We start from the raw sequence: 20,411 nt of genomic DNA, 5'->3' as shown, positions 1-20,411 counted from the left end.
TTGTTATATGAATGCGTAGAATTAAGATACGTATATTATTTATATTATTTTATAGAGCTAGTTATATGAATATTTAGAAAGCTAATACGCATTTAATAATCGTGTCGTCGTAAACACGAAACTTGTGTTCCGGTTTACCATGACACACACGTATATTCGGGGACTACGTCCATGATAGTTTTATATAAAAAGGTTGTGGTAGTATTAAGTTTCAGACATAGTTAAGCCTCAAGTACGCGTGGACCGGTGGCGTTGTTCTATACTTAACAACACATCGGGCCAGTCGTTAATATTATTATTTTACTCTGTCTCAGTTAATAAATAACTTGATTTTCAAACTTATAAAAAACCGAGTTGTTTATTTACTACAAATTTCTTACGCTCTCCGAAGAAGATAGACGACAAAGTGGACTTCGTCGTTAAATCGTGTTGAGCCATCTTCACCAGGACCGGCTCACTACACCACGAATAAGAACGTTATGGATGAAAAAACGTTCTAGTGACTGGTGGCTGGAAATTGTTAATGTACAGTTTATAAAAGAAGACTGGATTGAAAATTTTCGGATGACAAAAGAAACATTTGAAAAAATTGTTAAGTATGTTTTTATTTAATAAATAAATGTCTAAATCAATATATTATGTAGTATAAATTTGTGATTTATAATGTTGTTATACATTTAGAGAACTAACAATTCATCTTCAACCAAATAGTTTGCCAGTTAGAACGCCTGTTGCAATTAACAAAAAAATTGCAATGATTATATACAAATTAGCAAGTTGTTGTGAGTACAGGGTGGTAGGAAATGCTTTTGGAGTGCACAAGACAATTTTCCCAAAGACGCTTTTAAAGAGTTACTCGAATTAATAATATTTTTAGGAGACGTTTCTCCACAAGGAATGCATTTTCGATCGTGTTGGATGGCAAAGGAAATACATTGCAGGAAGCTACAGGTAAAGTAATTGCAATTTGTATTAATTGGCATACCGCTGGGTAGTATGTGGCGTAATCGAAAATATCAATTAATTTCATGGTGGGTTCGACTTCTTTCTTTTTCTATAGATCATACCATGACAGTGCTTGCTCTTTAAAATTGTCTAGAAGTGAACCATAAAGTTTACAAATAAATTCAACACTTTCTGGCAAATTGTTGGTCGCTCATTAGTTTCATTTTTTTTTTTTTTTTTGGTGTAGGTTGTATAATGCAAATATTCTTAATTTTTCACCTGAAAATCTATCTTTGAGAGACATTATAACTGATTCCAAGTATGGTATAAATAAAGATTGTCTAAAATATACCTCCACATCGTTAGTTGGATAGTTTTCACGATGACTTGTTTAACACTACGCCGTGGTAACTTTATCTCAAGATCTATTTTAGAAGCAACTAATTTTACTTCATTAAATATTGAATTAAATATATTCTCACAATTATTACGGTTTATTTTTAACATTGATAATAGGTCTTGAATATGTTTTGTAGCTTCTTGCAGGTCAACATCTATCCCTTGAAGAACTGTTGATACAGTTTCAATTTTCGCAGAATATTTTGCCATGATTTATAATATTACATTTAATGTTGAAGTAGTGATTGCAGTAAGCATTTCATAGCAACGCTGTCTAGTTTTGCTGTTAAAATTATTGAATTTTGATATTTCTTCCAAGCCTTCAACAATTGTACCTTATTGGTCCTTAAATTTTCTGATACATTTATGTTTTTCAACAAACCTTGTTTCGCATAATTTTGGCAAATTATTCCCTACAATATTTCTACGAAGTGCACTATCTCTAACAAATGTAGTAACTTCTTTTATTTTCCCTACACAATTTCTAACTTCGACAAGAGAATTCAAATCATTTATTACAAAATTCAAACGATGACTAGCGCAATGGAAAAAATTAGCCATGGGATACACATTATTAATTCTTTTTTGTATTCCAGATATATGGCCAGCCATCGTAGCACATCCGTCGTATCCCTATCCAACAACACATTTATTTATATCAATATTTAGGTTAGTACATGCTTCTAATATTGTTTGAGTAATAAATGAAGCATCAAACTCTTGTAAGGGGAAAAACCCTAAAAATTCTTCATGTAAATTTTTATTGTACAGATACCTTACATAAATTGATAACTGCTCAGTACCATTGATGTCAACCGTTTCATCAACAATTAGTGAAAAACGAAATACTTGCATAGCTTCATTGGTAATCAAATGTTGATTAGCATTTTCTACAAATTTTTTATGTTTTACAAATGAGCTGGTAATAAAAGATCCAAGTATAAACCGAGTGTCATATGATCCCGAAAGAGAATACGAGTAAGGCAAAGAGCTCCTTTCAATAACTATAACTAATTAATTATAATAGTAACAATAACAATAGTTAATTAAATTGGTAATGTTTACAGAAATTCTTCATCATCAGACAAAATAATTAACCTATTAAATTTTGATTTTTTTGATACTGGTTTTTTTGGTGTGGATATGTACAAATTATTGGATTCTGGTTGTAATGGGATTTTAGAAGAGTAATTGCTTTTACTAGTACTGGCAATATTCAGAATATTCAATAGACTTTCATTGGAATAAATATTATCATTATTGCACTGACTAATATCATTACCATTTAAACTGAAATTAAAACTATCTGATTCGTCATTTAACGCTAAGCAGTTAAATCTTGGAGACGAAGTTGTATCTGTATCAACCCTATCTTCTTCATCTGTATCACTTTTACTTAAATGAGTAATATTTTGCTGGTACCATATTCATTGTTTAATGTATTTTCATGGTTAGGACTTTGGCTATTAACATTATTTATTTGACTACAACATTTGTTATATTCTTTTCGTTTCATAATTTTCAAATTATGCGAAATAAATGTTAACTTTGCTGCTCTTTCTGTGGTCAATCTGTTTCGTTTGGAAGAATGAATAAAACCTTGAGTACTAAAGCTTCGTTCAGTAGCTGCAGTAGTTGGGGGCATTTCTAATATTGCCAGAGCAATAGCTGACAAATTCAAACAAAAACATGTACCTTTCCACCACACAGTAGGCGAAAGTTTATCAACAGATTTAAAAATATTAGAGTTGGAAAAAAATCCTTCTTTACATCTATATTCTGCAAGTTGTGCTATAATTTCTACTGAGTTGTTAGGACATATATCTGTTGACTTTTGATCAATATATTCAGTTCCTAAGACTTGTTCGTTGTTTGAAAGATGAACACAATTATAAGCTGGATCTAGAATATTAGCTGCAAAATGAATTGGTTTTAATACATATTGTTTTCTTTTTTTTAGACAAGTATTTAATTGATCTTTTTCTTCTATAGTAATTATATCTGAATTTAAAAACTTTTGCCAATTAAGTTTTATTTCATAGAAAGCTTCCACTACTAAATTATTTTTGACTCATCTCCTTCTAATAAAGTAATCCATTTGACAATTACTTCAAATATTGATATCAATGAACCAATTTTTAACCAAAATGAATCTTCATTTAAAATGGACTCCAATACACTTGGAGTAAGATAATTTTCTATACCTTCTGTGACTGCTAATACTTTTAAGGTAAATTTGTTGGCCATTAAACTTCTAAAACAATATAAAATACTACCCCAACGAGTTTTTCCAGGAAGTTTCAAAGATATATTAGTTACACTTTTTTGCTTTTGTAGTATTGTGAACTTTGCTAGTACATAATGAGACCTAATAATCTGTTTAACAATATTATTAGCTTCTGTTTTTACCAATGATATGGAATTTACTTTAAGAATATCGCCAATCAATAAATTCAATACATGGGCTGCACAACCATATGAGGTAATATGTGGATATTTAGTTGTTAATATTTTTGTAGCTTTTAACATGGCAGATGTATTATCAGTGATAACTGCAACAAATTTTTTTATCCAATTTCTGTCATTACTGATTCAATCTGCTGGGATATATATCACTTGTATGGTTTTCTTCTGCTGTAACAATGGTTTATAATAAACTGGGGAAGGAGTAAAATTATAAAATTCATAATGGCTTCATTCCTGAAATTAAAAAAAAAAAAAAAAAAATAATAAAAAATGTATAACATTATTTTAATTTTAAGTATATAATATACCTTATATTACTCCAACTGTTGCGTACGTAAAATATTTGTACAGAGATTATATAATTATTAAGAAATAAGTTATAAGATAAGAAAGGTCCGTCCGACTAGCGGTCTTCGGTGACAATCGATCGGACCTTGTCCAGTCGTGAACGAACCGTTTTTGTAAGCGCACGACGTAGCCGCTCGAAAACTATAATAAAATAGTATACTTACACAATAACCAAAACTCATTTCTTTAAATAAATTTATCCTGAGCAATCGTAGTCATGGTCCTTCGTCCAGGATTTTGAGTCAGGTAAAATTTCGAAGCGGCACACCACAAGGTATCGTATAGTTAGCCTAATGTGTGGATTGTTGAATAACGGTGGTATTTATTCAAATCGTCAATCGTCAAGTGTTTAAGTGCGAATTAGTTATTTATATTCGTTCAAGCGTTATTGTGTCAAAGTTACTGATCAAGCGAGAAATCAGTGAATTGATCATCGAAAATATCGTGCGAAATACAGTCCATACAAGTCAACCACGTGAATATAAGGTAAGGCGTTTTCCATTTTATTCCTAAACTTAATCCTAGGTGGTTTTACCCGAGTATATTGTACGTACCTAAAGAAAGTACATGTATAAGCACAGGTCATAGTACGTCGTGGTTTCTTTCTCTCTCTTGCGTTCTTTCTATCTTTATCTATCTCTAAGATTGCACAGTTGGACATCGGACGGTCATTAAGATGGGAGGACACGAGAATATGATAACGAGAAGAGGACAATTAAAAGCGTCGATAACGAGATTTTCGAATTATCTACAATCACAAAATATCGATTCGACTGAAGTAAAGGCTCGACGTGAAAAAATTGAAGACGTATGGGCCGAATATGAACAGGTGCAATCAGCCATAGAAATGGAAGAGGGTAGCAACATAGAAACACAAAATAGATATAGAGCGGAGTTCGAAGACTTATACTTCAAAACTATTGCAATAGCAGAGAAAATTGTAATAGCAGCAAGCTCGGTGGTTTCACAAGACGAAAATACAAATAAAAACACGAACACCGATATACCGAACGCGTGTATGAATAAAGTATTGTCATCAGTTAAGTTGTCATCGTTAAGCGTACCGGTATTTACCGGCAATTATCAAGAATGGGCATCATTTTATGATATATTTTCGGCGTTAATTGATAACAATGCATCATTAACGGCAATAGAAAAATTTTTTTATTTGCGAGAATCGTTATCAGGCGAGGCGCTAAGCTCAATTAAATGCTTAGAAACGACGGGTAATAATTATATCATAGCATGGCAATCACTAATAACGCGTTATAATAATAAAAGGGTACTGGTTCAAACGCATGTAAAGGCGATATATGATCTAGAAACGGTGGGCGGTGATTCGGCGAAACGGTTAAGGCAGTTTACAGATGCACTGAACGGACACATGCGTGCGTTAGAGGCGCTGGGACAGGAACCCACAAATTGGGGACCATTATTAATGCACATCATTTTAATAAAATTGGATAAAACCACATTGAAGGAATGGGAAGCGAGAGCGCCGTGTGCTGAAGTACCGAAATTATCCGAACTGATAACATTTTTAGATTCAAGGTTTAAAATATTAGAATCGATCGAAACGGTAAAAAATATAAACATCAAAGGTAGTGCGATTACAACAAATGAGAAAAAAACATCGAAAGAAGAGGAACGTCACAATTATTCGCGTCGACGTCAAATTTAGAATGTTATGTTTGTAAATCGGCACATACAATTTATAAATGTCCTAGATTTTGTGATTTGACTGTACCGGAGCGAATAAAACGCGCAACGGAGTTGAAACTATGTAAAATTTGTCTGCGTCAACACGAAAATAAAAAATGTAATGCTAAATTTTGTTTTAAATGCGCAAAAGCGCACAACACGCTGTTACACTTGCCAGGAGGAAAAAATACAGTAATCGAAGGTAGTAAGGCAGTTCAATCAACAGTTGCAAATGTATCGACAAGTGAAGTCATTGAAGAATCAACATCGTTAAGCGCACACGCATCGGTAATACAAGACGACAAGGTATTGCTGTCGACGGCGATGGTATCATTGCGCAACGAATCAGGGCAATGGGTGCCGGGACGCGTATTATTAGATTCTGGATCCCAAAGTAATTTGATAACAGAGGAAATGGTACAGCTATTAAAATTGAAAAAGAAACATGTGAAACATGATTTATGTGGAATAGGTGGTAGTACACAAAAGGCTTCGTCAGCGGTGGTTGCAACAATTGCGGCCGAAGATAAAAAATTTACATTAACAGTAACGTGTTTAGTAGTGAAGCGTATAACTAATAATTTGCCGTCAAAATTATTAAATGACAATATCTTGATTCCGCGTAATATCAAATTAGCTGACCCATGGTTCAATACACCACGAAAAATTGACTTGCTAATTGGTGCTGGTTATTTTTACGAATTATTACGTACGGGACAACTGAGGCCGTCGTCAGGCGGACCTATATATCAAGAAACTTGTTTTGGATGGGTAGTATCGGGTCCCGCAGATAACGTAATTGACGCTGGTGGATGGACGGCGAGCGCGGTAAATCTATCGCTAGCCGAAAATAAAGAAACAGATTTGGAACAATCGATTACAAAATTTTGGAAATTGGAAGAATACGAATCAAAATCAGCATACACAAAAGAAGAAAAAGAATGTGAAGCACATTTCAATAAAAATCTAAATCGGGATGAAAGCGGTCGATTTATAGTCAAACTTCCGTTTAAAGTAAATGCGCCAAAATTGGGCAATTCATACAATATTGCTGAACGGCGGTTTTTGTTATTAGAAAAACGACTGCAAAGAGATCCAAAATTAAAACAAGATTATGTAAAATTTATGTCAGAATATGAAGCGTTGGGGCATATGGAACGTGTCAATAAAGAAATCGAAAACAAAGACGGTGAAAAAAAATATTATATTCCACACCACGCCGTGCGTAACGACAGTAGTACAACGACAAAACTACGGGTAGTGTTCGACGCGTCAAGCAAAACCGATGCGGGCGTTAGTCTTAATGATATTTTACTAAAAGGTCCGTCTATTCAAGATGATTTAATATATATATTAATACGCTTCCGTACCTATAACTATGTATTTTCGGCGGACATCGTAAAAATGTACCGTCAATTTTTAGTTGTCGAGGATCAGCGGGATTTTCAACGTGTGCTATGGCGACCTGAACCGACCCAACCGATATGTATATATCGACTAAACACATTGACGTACGGCACCGTGCCGGCATCGTATTTAGCAACAGCGTGTCTTAAAAAATTAGCCGAATCCGAATGTGATGGTTGTCCGGAGGTGGGTGAATCAATCATTAGAGATTTTTATATGGACGATTTCTTAGGTGGTGCAATGTTAAAAGGCGACGCAATAAAATTACGAGATAATCTAATTTCAATTATGAGTAAAGCCGGTTTAGAACTGCGCAAATGGTTATCTAATGACCCGGAGTTAATAGCCGACGTGCATTCCGATAACAATAGTATACGATCAATGGGTGAACAAATGACAAAAATATTAGGCCTGCATTGGAAATCAGATGATGATATGTTATTCTATACAGTGCAGCAGGTCGAGGTCAATGCTCCGATAACCAAACGAAAAATATTGTCCGAAATCGCAACAATATTTGATCCATTGGGGTTACTCGGACCTATTATTATAATCGCCAAAATTATTATGCAAAGTCTGTGGCAAATTAAGCTTAATTGGGATGATGTATTACCCGACAAAATTTGTACAGAATGGCAAAGGTACCGAGACGGGTTACCATCATTAAATAATTTAAGAATACCACGAAAAATAATTTCAAACGGGATATTAGTTAATACGGAAGTACACGGTTTCGCGGATGCGTCCGAGAAGGCCTATGGCGCATGTTTATACTTAAGAACGACTGGCGTACACGGAAAAACCGAAGTAAAATTAATATGCGCGAAGTCAAAGGTTGCTCCGTTGAAAATAGTGTCTTTGCCGCGGTTAGAATTGTGTGCTGCTTTGCTACTAGCTCGATTGAGTAGTAGAATGATACCAAAATTAAATTTGAAAATTGATCGACGTCGATTTTGGATTGATTCGAAAGTGGTCCTAGTGTGGATAACGTCACCATCAGGTCGATGGAAAACATTTGTCGCGCATCGCGTTGGCGAAATACAGGAGCTGACCGCGTGCAGTGAATGGTCACACGTCTCCACTCATGACAACGCCGCGGACGTAATTTCGCGTGGATGTAATGCCGAGGACATCGGAAATAAATCGATTTGGTGGTTTGGACCGGAATGGCTAATTAAAGACGCAGATATGTGGCCGAAACCTACAAATGTTGATAAAATCGAAATAGAAAAGATGCCCGAAGAAAAGAGTAACGTAACATCGAATACATATAATTTCACATGTACGTTATCATCGGATTTTTCATTGTTGAATAATCGTTCATCATTAAAACAAATTATCCGAATAACGGCGTATTGTTTACGTTGGAGAAATAACGGACTAAAGAGTCGTAAAAGTGTCGTCGGCCAGTTAGATGTAAAGGAATTGGAATACGCAAATTTGGCCTTAATTAAAATGATCCAGAGAACACATTTCCAAAAAGAAATAAATGAACTTAAATCTCCAAAGGCGCAAGTGGCTGGCAGTAGCGTACTGTTAAGATTACGACCGTTTTGTGACGAGAACGATATATTACGCGTTGGAGGACGTTTAGCAAACGCGATTATGTTAAGTGAATTTCAGAGGCATCCAATTGTACTTCCCCGTGATAGTACGTATACGCGGTTGTTGTTTCAAAGTGAACATGTCAACTTATTACATAGTGGTCCACAGGCACTTGTGGCGTCCATTCGACAACGGTATTGGCCTTTAGGAGCACGCAGTATAGCACGGAAGATCGTTCATAGTTGCATTACGTGTTTTAAACAAAAACCTATAATCGTACAGCCGATAATGGGTAACTTACCGCGCGATCGAATTACGTACAACCGGCCATTTTCACGATGCGGGGTCGACTTTGCCGGTCCCATAATGATAAAATCAAGTCTACGGCGAAACGCGCCGTGCGATAAGGGTTATATATCTATATTTGTTTGTTTCGCTACTAAAGCGATACATATAGAGCTAGTCAGCGATTTAACGACTAAAACATTTTTACAAACCTTAAACCGGTTTTTCGATCGCCGCGGAAGAAGTGCAGTTATATATTCAGACAACGCAACAAACTTCGTCGGCGCTCGCAGACAGCTTCAAGACGTATTTAATTTATTCCAATCTGATCAGCACCAAGACGCAGTTTTTACAGCTCTCTCAGAGAAGGGTGTTGAGTGGAAGGTAATACCGCCCCGGTCTCCACATTTCGGTGGCTTATGGGAGGCGGCGGTTAAGTCGATGAAAAATTTATTATTTAAAGTGCTAGGCGAGTCTCGACTAACATATGAAGAGATGAGTACTGTGCTAACTCGGGTCGAAGCTTGTCTAAATTCACGTCCCATTACTTCCTTGTCATCCGACCCATCCGATCTTTCCTATTTAACGCCTGGTCATTTTTTAATTGGTGATACTATTACCGCTGTACCCGAAAGGGATGAAACGACCACTTCATTGACACCTTTAGAACGTTGGAGAAGAGTTACTCAATATTCCCAACTACTATGGAAGCGCTGGAGTACAGAGTATTTAGGTCAACTTCAGGAACGTGCAAAATGGACTCAATCTAAGGGGCCAAAGTTAAAGGTAGGATCTGTGGTGCTAATACGAGATGCGAATTTGCCTCCATTACAATGGCGTCTCGGTCGAGTCCTTCAACTTCATGTGGGAAAAGATGGAGTAAGTCGTTCAGCAAGACAAAGTTTGGGGAAATCACAAGGGCAGTCCGTCTCCTTTGTCCGCTACCATTCGATAACAATCAAGGTTGAAATTAAAATTTTTATTTATAATATTATAATGCCTAGTTATTTAGTAATATTAATTATATTTGTTCAATTATTATAAGTATCAGTTTGTTAATGGATTTATTTTTATTATATATATATATATTTGTTATTTTTTTTTTGTTTCTTTCTCTCGCAAGTAATTGTAAATGTATATTATTTATTATCAATTTGTAATATTACTGTTCAGTTTGTTGAAATATTATTTATATATTTCAAGGTGGGCGGCTGTGTTGCGTACGTAAAATATTTGTACAGAGATTATATAATTATTAAGAAATAAGTTATAAGATAAGAAAGGTCCGTCCGACTAGCGGTCTTCGGTGACAATCGATCGGACCTTGTCCAGTCGTGAACGAACCGTTTTTGTAAGCGCACGACGTAGCCGCTCGAAAACTATAATAAAATAGTATACTTACACAATAACCAAAACTCATTTCTTTAAATAAATTTATCCTGAGCAATCGTAGTCACCAACTATCACATTGTAATGACAAGTTCTTAGAGATTGTCATTTTGAGATGTACATCAGCATTTACTCTAGCATACTCAGAGTCTAATAACTTATTTGACATTATATGCCTCGAAGATATTTTAAATGCTGGACGAATTCTTACAAAAAACTGTCTCCAATAAGAATCTTCAGCAAAGTCCAGAGGTGTTCCTGAACTATACAAAGCCCTTGCATACAAATCTTCTAGTTTATCCTAGAATTTTTTTTATTAAATGATATTTTATTTACTTTTTAAATATCTAGATTATATATATAAAAATTATTAAGGATAAAAGTTAATAAGACATTAAAAATTAAAGGTCGTATTAGTTTTGTATAAAATTAGGTAACAAAAATAAAAAAATATATTTATAATTAACCAAAAATTAATACTGTTAATAATAAAAAGTATAACCTTTTTTATATCTACAAAATTTCAATGTCTTTTTTGTCAAATGAATGAAAGTATTCAAAGATATTTATATTAAATACCAATATTACAATAATTAAAAAACACCGTGCCTATATGAAACATATGAATATACAATAGTATAACCTACCTGTTCTTCAATAGTCATTGAATCCACAAATTTATTCATGGTAGAATTATTGTAATCGAAGAAGATTTATCTAATTTGTTGTCATCACTTATTTCAAAATTGTCATAATCTATAAATTTATAATGAGTCAAATTAGGTACATATATTGTACATTTTTACCTATTCAATACGTAGTTATTAATACAACATTTTAACACTCACCGTCACCATTTTGATTGTGTGCTTCTTGAGCTTCTTCTCTGGTTGTATAATCTTTGTTGATTATTTTAAGAATATCAAAAGGAATTCTCAAATATTTTTTTAAATGATTTGACATACGCGTTGCATTTTTTTTATAAGCTGTTTGGCAAAAGATACACAAATAAGAATTTGTGTTTTCACTAAAATTAAAATACTGCAATATTTTTAGTTTAGGTTTGGTAACTTTAGGCATGTTGAAAAAATTAAATACGATGTTTTTTACTTTAATAAACAAGTGACACAACGGTACAACACATAACAACGTCAACAACACAAGGAAAATAAATCTTTTAATATGAATTATGTAATATGATAGTCATATTATCGTAACATTCGTAACGTTATAATCTTGATATTTAATAAATTATAGTACCTACTACCTATATATATCATTTTATAAGTGATACGTATTGACAATGACAGTTTGGTTTTACCAGTTCTACTTCTATAGTGATACCAATAATAATGTTAATTGTTATGACTATGAGTTTATGACTTATGAGTGTATTTATAGACGTAAAATACGTACGTCAACCTCGCCGTTATCAGACATCAGTAACCACTAACCACTATAGGGTACAACTGCCGAGGGTATAATACTAAATATTATAAATATTATCTAGTACAGTAGTTCCACTACTTCCACTATATTAATAATTACCCGGTAATAATTTGCTGAAGAATATACTCGAGAATATTCTCTTATCGCATCACTAATAGTCACTATATACCTAAGACCAGCTTTATGTAAAATAAAAACTTCCAATTTTGTAACTGACACAAAAAATCTCAGGGGGGCAATGGCCCCCACTTCCCCACCACCCATTACGGTCGTCACTGATTATCTTAGTTTTTTGGTTATTTTTTATTTAAATTGTTTAATATTTATTAATTTAAACAATACAATTTTCTCCAAATTTTAATGCACAAAACTATTTGAATAAAAAAGTTGGAATTAATAAAAATTATTGTTTATAAATACAAAAAAAACAAAATACTAATTTTCACAAAATAATTTTTAAAAACGGTTCAAATGCTATTTTTTCAAAAAATAATTATTTTACAAGAATTATGTATAAAACATTTTTTATACATAATTAAAAATTCTACAAATTTTATTCTATCCATATTTAACTAATTATTATTTGTTCGCGAGATCTATGAAAATTATTGAAATACAAACCTTTTTTGCTCAAACTTCAACCTTCGGGGGCACGTGAAGAAATTGAATAATGGTAAAATTTTACAAGTATGCTTTGTACATATAACTTAACAAATATAGGGGGTCATGGCTTAATAATTAGCATACAAAAAAATAACGACCTCCCTAATATCCATCATATTATGTATATGTATAACAGTAATTACCCCATCTTATTGTCACGTTGATTCAATCAGGGGGTCATCTGGCGCCCTCCTCTATTTCTATTATTTCTAATCCAAATTCAAGAAATATGTTTGACCTGACATTTTCCACCAACGGTAGTACGCGTTTATGCCCTTCCCTTGTCAGATAAATTACTTCAAGTGGTCAGTTGTAACAACTCGCACGGGGCCATACCCAGATTCAGCGTGGAGTGCACATTGACGAAACTGATGTAGGTCGCCAACCCACAGCCGAGATTCGAAAATCGGAGCATGAGGGATTTTCTTTATACAAATAAATAAATAAATTGGAAAAGGAAAAAAAAAACTTAAAACATAGTGATGGGGATTGGATTTTTATTTTATTTTATTTTTATTTTTATTTTTATTTTTTTTTTAATATACTAGAAAATAAAATTTTAATTTATTGCCAAGAAAAGCCATACGGCATAAAAACTTAGCCGCAACTGAAGGTCACCGAACAAAACAAATACAAACAAATGATACCTAGATCATATTAACATGAAATTGGACTGTATGTCAATTCAAGCACGGCTCCGATGATAGGTTACCGGCGTATAGAATAATAAGTAATAGGTATATAATAATAATAATAGTAAATCACCGGCCAAGGTGTGGGTGTATGTAAATAAAATAATAAAATTACATTACCATTTTTGTAAGTCCCCTTGAGTGTCGTCCTGAAAACGCCCTCGGCGATTTTACCTTTTTCTACTCGGCCATGCTGCTGTTCGTTGAAGCGAAGGGAAAGAAGTGCGTTAGAGATGGCCGTGTTCGGGCGAGTTATCCACCGAACGGCGTTATATAATTTTGGTTGCGTAATTTGGTAAAATATGTTTGGCCGGTGTACTTTACACTTTTATATTATTATATTATGCCGTTAATGAGGTGTTATTATTATTCAGTGTCGGCCGGTCATCCGAACACGGGTACTAGGTATACGTGATAGTGTGTGTGTGTGTATAGAACTCGGTGTTGCCTATGAGCGGGGGCCGAGGGGACCGTGGGACGGAGAGCGTTATCGCATAATGGTTTATAATTATTAATAGGAATTACAATTTCGATCGTTACACAGTTCCTATAATATAGGTGAATCTTAAAATACTTTTTTCTATTATTGTATGACTTAAACTAACTAAATATTCTTTTTAAAATATTTTCAAATTAATTTGTTTTTATTTTTTTTTTTTTATAAACTAGTTTTTCTTATTACGTTTAATTCTGCTCCTTGCTCCTGTATTGAAGTTATTACATATTTTTATCTGTGCCTACTTACACATTTAAAGTTATGGTATATACTTATTGTTTTTAATGCTATGGTCTGTTGCGTGCCAGTATCAGATTTGAATCCAGATGGTTAATTTGAATTAAAGTTAAACTTAATAACGAAATATGTCTTTATTGCATATAAATAAAATACATGTAACAAATAAAATAAGTGGCTGAGTGATGTGAAAGTGCTCAGTTGTTGATAGCTTTGGTACATCTGCCGTTGCTGGTCTTCGGGCCCCCTTATATTTTGCGATTTTTTACGTCGTATGGTCGCCTTCTGGGTGAAACCAGGTGTCCTTGTAGTTGTTGTTGCAAATTCGGACACGAATTTGAGAATGTGCAATAACATCTCAAATGCATCATTAGTGCACTGTAATTATTGGTGCGCTTACTATCCCGACACGTGTCATGGTCATAGTAGCATCCGCATTACCCTTGATACGAGGCATGGTCATACTAACTTAGCCTTGTAATCTCGTAGATATCTTACAGATATCTCATAGCCCACAACAGGTCTCAGGAATGTGGGCGACTTCCATTTGCGTACATTTACCCTTTTTGTGACTCGTTTGCGTACAAATGTACAACTCAATTGCGCACTCGAATTTGTATTACCTGCGATAAATGACCCTATATGTAGAACTCGTTTGCAAACTATAGTAAACTGGTAAAAGTCTACCAAAACTCTAAAACATTTATCCAAAAAAATTATTGACATGTTTATGTCTTATAGCTGGGGGTCATTCTGTTAATTTGTACGACACCGAGAACGTTACCAGTTAAGACAGTGATTGTTTATAGCAACCGGTTGTTATAGCAACTGTTTTCTAAAACAAGACATATACATGTACCCAGAGACGTAGGTAAAGATTATTAATGGCAGGGGTTTCAACTTTAAATCATTAGTAATAGGTTTACGTGAAAAAAAAACAAATACAAATATAGGTATAGTAATAAAATTATTTTAATATTATCTATAAAAATGAAATATTATATAAGTAGGTTTAATCGTTGCCTACGTTGTGTTAATTTGTTCACAATATGTATAGGGTCAACAATTACATCTCTATAAATATTAAGAAGAGCTAGTCCGTTAAGGCGTTCTTGACCAATACTGTTTCGTAAATATGTTTTCAAGCGTTTTAACGTAGAAAAAGAACGTTCCGCACTTGCAGAAGACACAGGAAGAGTGGCTGAAATTTTAAGAAGAGTATAAATGAGAGGAAAAAACTGTTTATCACACTTTTCAATGTTTTAATTGCATTTAATTCATTTAAGTCATCATTTATTTCTTCCCACTTCTTTGTCCATAATTGATACTCACACAACAGATTTTCAAGTTTTTCATTCAGCAAATACATCTTATAGATTTCTGTCAATTTGTTTTTAATATCATTTTTATTTTTCATAAATTTTGGCAGTAATATCTGGAGGTTCCCGATCTTTTCGTGATGGTTAGAAAATCAGGCTGCTAGTTCGCTTAACACATGGTCAAGAAATGGATAGTAAACATTTATTTTATAATATATTTCGGCTGTCTCTGCAGGATTATTGCTTCGTCCTTTTTGTCTGTTTGTGATTCTAGGTACTGTAAGTGACTCAATACTTAAAAGTTTTTTAGAATCTGTCACAATTTTTAAAAATTCCTCATCATTTCGTAAGTCATCTATTGTTTATTTTACGATATCTACATATTTACACGATTCGGTTAAATCAATATTTTGGGTTTGAAGAATTCTATTAAGATTTTCGGTGAAGCTAAAAACTTTTCGCAAAATAAGTAACGACACTACAAACTGTGAGTTTTCTATTGCGTGTTGTAATTGGTAAGCTTGTGATGCACATTCTCTTCGACTATCTTGTAGAGCTTGCAATGCATCTGTTACTACAGAAAACACTTCTGCAAATCGTTCTACTGCCAAATGTTTTTCAGTCCAACGAGTTTCACAGAGAGAAATTAGATTAAAGTGAGTTACTCCAGCTGAATTTGCTACATCTTTAAGAAGGCCATCACGCAACGCGGATTGTCTAAAAAAATGTATTACCGTCTTAATTGTACCAATACAGTTTCGTATCATCGAAATTTCACAAGAATGTGACAAAACCAAATTTAAAGTATGGGCTGCACAATGGATGAACTGAGCTTTTGGGTATTTTTCTGAGATTATTGTGCGCACTCCTCGAAACTGACCACTCATCACAGCAGCGCCATCATATCCTTGGCCTACCAGCATCTCCATATCTAATCCAAGAGTTATTATACATTGTATGATGGTGGTGGCCAGCGCTGAAGCTGTCACGTTTTTTATATGCACAAACTCTAAGAAATCTTCTCTGATAAATAAACCATCTGCAGAAGAATCGTCTACATACCGAATGCACAAAGCTAATTGCTCGTATCTTGATATATCTTGCGTTTCATCAGCAAGAATGGTAAAAAACCCAGCATTTTTTATTCTATTTACAACATTTTCTTGGATAAATATGCCACATAGATCAATAATTTTATTTTGTATTATTGGCGACGTGAACATTGATCGACTATCGGATGTTTGCGATAAAATATGTTCCTTTAGAAACAGATCACCCGATCTTGCACGAAATCGCAAAATTGCACGAAAATTGCCATCATTGTAGGAGGGTTCTGTTAAACCTATTTTGCCAGTTTCATTTTTACCCCTTAAAGCTATTTGTTGACGGCCACATAAGATTACAGTTTCAACAATAGAAATCAATTTTTTTCTATTTTCTTCGGCTTGTTTTTTATTTTCTAAACTTATAGATGTTACAATATCAGTAGTTTTGCCTGTCATAACTGACATAAAACCTTGAACATTTTCAATCGAAAACATATGATAATTTGCTTTACTATGACTGTCAAATATTTGTTTAGCCTTTTTCCAATTTATAAATGGAATGGCTACTAAAGACCGTAGTTCTTGTCCCCCACGACCACCATAATTACGACCAAATAAAACACACACTTTGCAAAGAGCACCTTTAGCAACATCTGAAAATACGAGCCAAGAATATTGTTCCATCCAATGGCGTTGGAATGAAAGATGTCGTTTATCACTTACGGGAAATTTATATGATAAAGGTGGCATCCACGGATTTTGAAAAACTTTTAATTTTTTTTCGTTATCTATCGGTGGATTTCCTAAATAGATTCCTAGATCATTTTCAAATAATAGCTCTTGTTCTCCTTCAACGGAAGAAACTTTTCCAGAAGAACTTAAAACTTCAGGATTAGTTGAGTCAGAAACGAAAAGAGATGAGAGTTGATTAATTTGGTTGGTTTCATTATTATTTTCAGATTTTTTTTTCTTCTCAAAAAAGTTTAAAACCGATGGCTGACTTATTCGTTTCATTTTGTTTCTGTCATAAAAAAATAATTTTTTAATACGCAATCTTATTAAAATATTTGAATTATCGAATTATAGAATATTAGAAATTAGAATCTCTAAAGGGAAATAGTCTGCCCAGTGAACAACAAAAACATTATAATATTCGACGTTCAAAAAATTATATTTTTATTCTAAATGGTAATATAAAAACAGAAAACGTATAAAATATGCATGTCGTGAGTAAACTAAAATAAAACGTAGAAGTGACGGCCGTAACATAAAACCGACTGTACAGATAATTATAAGAAATAATTTAATAACAATATCATAGTAATACAAAAAAACAACTTAACAATGAATACGTAAACATGGATAACGTCAACAACGTGTTGTATTGACGTCGATCATTGTGGCAAGATCGCTAGTGTCAACTATGTATTGACATCGGCAGTGAACATTTTAAATATAAATAAAAAAAACAAATGACAATTTGATGTTCCAAATAAATAATTCTGATTGTATTTATTAACATAAATTATAAAAATTAATAAATTACCTGATTTTGCTGGAAAATAATATTTAGATTACACACAATCTGACTACTTCAATGCGTAACAGCTCGAGGAAAAGTGACCAGATGTTATTATTTAAATCGGTAATTTCGTAATTTCAAACAGAGTGATAAATTATTATACTATTAATAAACTATTATAAGCAGTATTGCTGGTATGGCCGTATGCGTCTTGGGTCAAAATAAGAAATGAGCACGCAATTGTGTAGACAATATTTTATATAAATAACTATTACACTATAACATTACATATCTATCTAGATAATCATCGTTTTTCGTATCAAACGTGTTAAATACTGTTAGTTGTGGGGTTGGTCAACCTGTTACAAGGCCGGAGGGTGCATGGTACTGATGGAACGGTCGAGTCAGTCAGTCGGGTCCGGTCCATGCGTCTCTCGGTCCTCGGTAGTGAGTTGTGATGTTATTTGTAATTGGATTCTTTAATTATGAAATATAGAGTTGTTTTTATAGCATTGTTGTGTTTTATAATTTATATTTAATAAACGTATACCTACTTATAAAATTGTTTATAAAAATCTAAAAACATTTTTAGCGTGTATGGCGTGGTTTGAGTAGTTGCGCGACGGTTTGAAACAAATCGGTCGAGTTCGAAATTTTTTGTGCAAACACTACACGATTGACAGTCAGTTGTACGTGTATGGCAGTGTTAGACAAGCATAAGCCATCTAAAACTCTCAGACTATTGGAAAAACGTATGAAATAGGTAATAATATAATATATTAATTATTAATTATTATACTTACTTTACTTATAATATATAATTATATATTATAATTACAATATTTACCTACAAATAATTTGTTTTTAAATTATAATTTTATTTTATTTTAATAATTATTATTTTTATTATAGAATTCACTAAATATAAAATTTATTTTTTAGAACTATGGCGACTAAAATTGATGACCATAAGACATTCTGGCTTGAATTTATCGATCTTTATCGTACGTTTCTTGAATCTTGGAAAATTAAAAGCGATGTCTATATGAATAGAATTAAACAGAGCGGCGTACGAAAAAATGGTCGAGAAAATGAAAGAGATTGATCCAAAAGCGAACAAGAACCTAGTGCGTGCAAAAATTAATTGTCTTCGAACATCATACGGTAGAGAATTGAAGAAAGTTAAGGCCAGTCAAAAATCAGGTGCAGGAACTGATGATATTTATGTACCACGTTTGTGGTACTTCAATGAAATTGATTTTTTGAGGGACCAAGAGAGTCAAATGCAAGGAACGTCCACATGATGTAGTGGAGGAAACAAACGATGAAACGGTAAGTTTAATATCATATTATTGTATTCCTCTATCGATGGCGACGGCCCATGACTATTTTTAGTATTTGTATTTTCTCAAAAGTGACAGCGATCTATTTTTAGTGATTTATAATAATAAATTATTAGATTAGATTAAATAAATAGTACGCTGCCGAGTAGCCATACTAAGAATATTATTAAAAAATAATTATAGACCTTATAGTTAATACTCTATACTCTATCGTATAAGGTCTATGATTATAATGGGTATTTTAGTGATAATAAATGATTCAATTAGATTAAATAAATAGTAGGAACGCGGTCGTAAGTACTAATAATATTATTGAATTATAATATATATTTGGTTGAAAAGTGTTTTAAACATTTAAAAATCGTGTAGAAAATTAATAAACATACAAATAATTTACAAAAAAATACGAGTTATTACAAGCTACTTTATGCTCTCGTTCTGCCATGGTACAGCTCCTTGCTCACTATTGAAATACTTAGAGAAGTTTAGACGTATTTCTTTTGATAATACAGGGATATTTCGTCCTGAAAGTTGTTGTAGAGGAAGTAACCTTTGATCTGATTTTCAGTATGAATTTACCATCTCTCCTGTCGTTGTATCTTCAACATCAAAACCTCCTTGGTAGTATGACTCGACTTTTTTCATTCGTAAATAATTATGTAAATGAGTGCATGTTAGAACAATCAAAGTTGATTTTTCTGGGCACAAATTAATTTCTTTCAATAATATTCGGAACCGGGATGATAATATTCCGAATGCATTTTCCACAATACGTCTTGTGCTAGATAGTCTATAATTGAATATAGCTTGTTCTGTGATCAGGTTTTTTCTACTAAATGGTTTCATTAAGTTATTCATAAGAGGAAATCCATCATCTCCTACCAAAACACATGGCTGTTTTATTTCACTATTAGGCAAATAATCAGGCTGAGGAATGAAAAGTTCGTTTTTTACAAGTCACTTTTTGAACTGGGTGTTAGAAAATACTCCTGCGTCTAAGACTCTTCCGTTGGTTCCAACATCTACCATTATGAATTCGTAATTAGCATTCACTGCCATTAACATAATGCTGAATGATAGTTAGTAGTTGAAATAATAGGAGCTTGTTCCTGGTGGTTTTCGGATGGTAATGTGTTTACCATCAATCGCGCCAATACAA

At 33.2% G+C, this 20,411-nt stretch overlaps 2 protein-coding genes and 1 long non-coding RNA gene across 3 annotated transcripts; 1 reads left to right on the top strand and 2 right to left on the bottom strand.

The window, feature by feature from the left end:
- Positions 1-4,834: 4,834 nt before the first annotated feature.
- Positions 4,835-10,155, top strand: LOC114130946 (uncharacterized). Its single transcript, XM_050207315.1, has 3 exons — positions 4,835-5,759; positions 6,011-9,997; positions 10,142-10,155. The coding sequence occupies exons 1-3, from the start codon at positions 4,835-4,837 to the stop codon at positions 10,153-10,155; spliced, it is 4,926 nt and encodes a 1,641-aa protein (XP_050063272.1).
- A 5,548-nt stretch (positions 10,156-15,703) lies between these two features.
- LOC126552604 (52 kDa repressor of the inhibitor of the protein kinase-like) lies at positions 15,704-17,137 on the bottom strand. The gene is made up of 2 exons (XM_050207314.1): positions 16,837-17,137; positions 15,704-16,716 (listed from the first exon to the last, which is right to left on the bottom strand). The coding sequence occupies exons 1-2, from the start codon at positions 17,135-17,137 to the stop codon at positions 15,704-15,706; spliced, it is 1,314 nt and encodes a 437-aa protein (XP_050063271.1).
- Positions 17,138-18,134: 997 nt separating this feature from the next.
- Positions 18,135-18,809, bottom strand: LOC126552310 (uncharacterized). The gene is made up of 3 exons (XR_007606079.1): positions 18,713-18,809; positions 18,464-18,648; positions 18,135-18,386 (listed from the first exon to the last, which is right to left on the bottom strand). It is a non-coding gene; the product is annotated as an uncharacterized LOC126552310 (long non-coding RNA).
- Between the last annotated feature and the right edge of the window lie 1,602 nt (positions 18,810-20,411).

This window comes from Aphis gossypii, chromosome X (assembly GCF_020184175.1).
Source record: "Aphis gossypii isolate Hap1 chromosome X, ASM2018417v2, whole genome shotgun sequence".
NCBI classification, from domain to species: Eukaryota; Metazoa; Arthropoda; class Insecta; order Hemiptera; family Aphididae; genus Aphis; species Aphis gossypii.
This window is presented reverse-complemented; position numbering and strand designations above follow the sequence as displayed.

What these genes read in the sequence shown, in the direction of transcription:
- LOC114130946 (XM_050207315.1), top strand. Translation starts at nt 4,835, where the DNA reads ATGGGAGGACACGAGAATATGATAACGAGAAGAGGACAATTAAAAGCG. An exon ending in AAAAAATATAAACATCAAAG is followed by an intron (nt 5,760 to 6,010) that starts GTAGTGCGATTA and finishes AATGCGCAAAAG; the next exon opens with CGCACAACACGCTGTTACAC.
- LOC126552604 (XM_050207314.1), bottom strand. Translation starts at nt 17,137, where the DNA reads ATGCCACCTTTATCATATAAATTTCCCGTAAGTGATAAACGACATCTT. An exon ending in TTTTATGTCAGTTATGACAG is followed by an intron (nt 16,717 to 16,836) that starts GCAAAACTACTG and finishes GTCAACAAATAG; the next exon opens with CTTTAAGGGGTAAAAATGAA.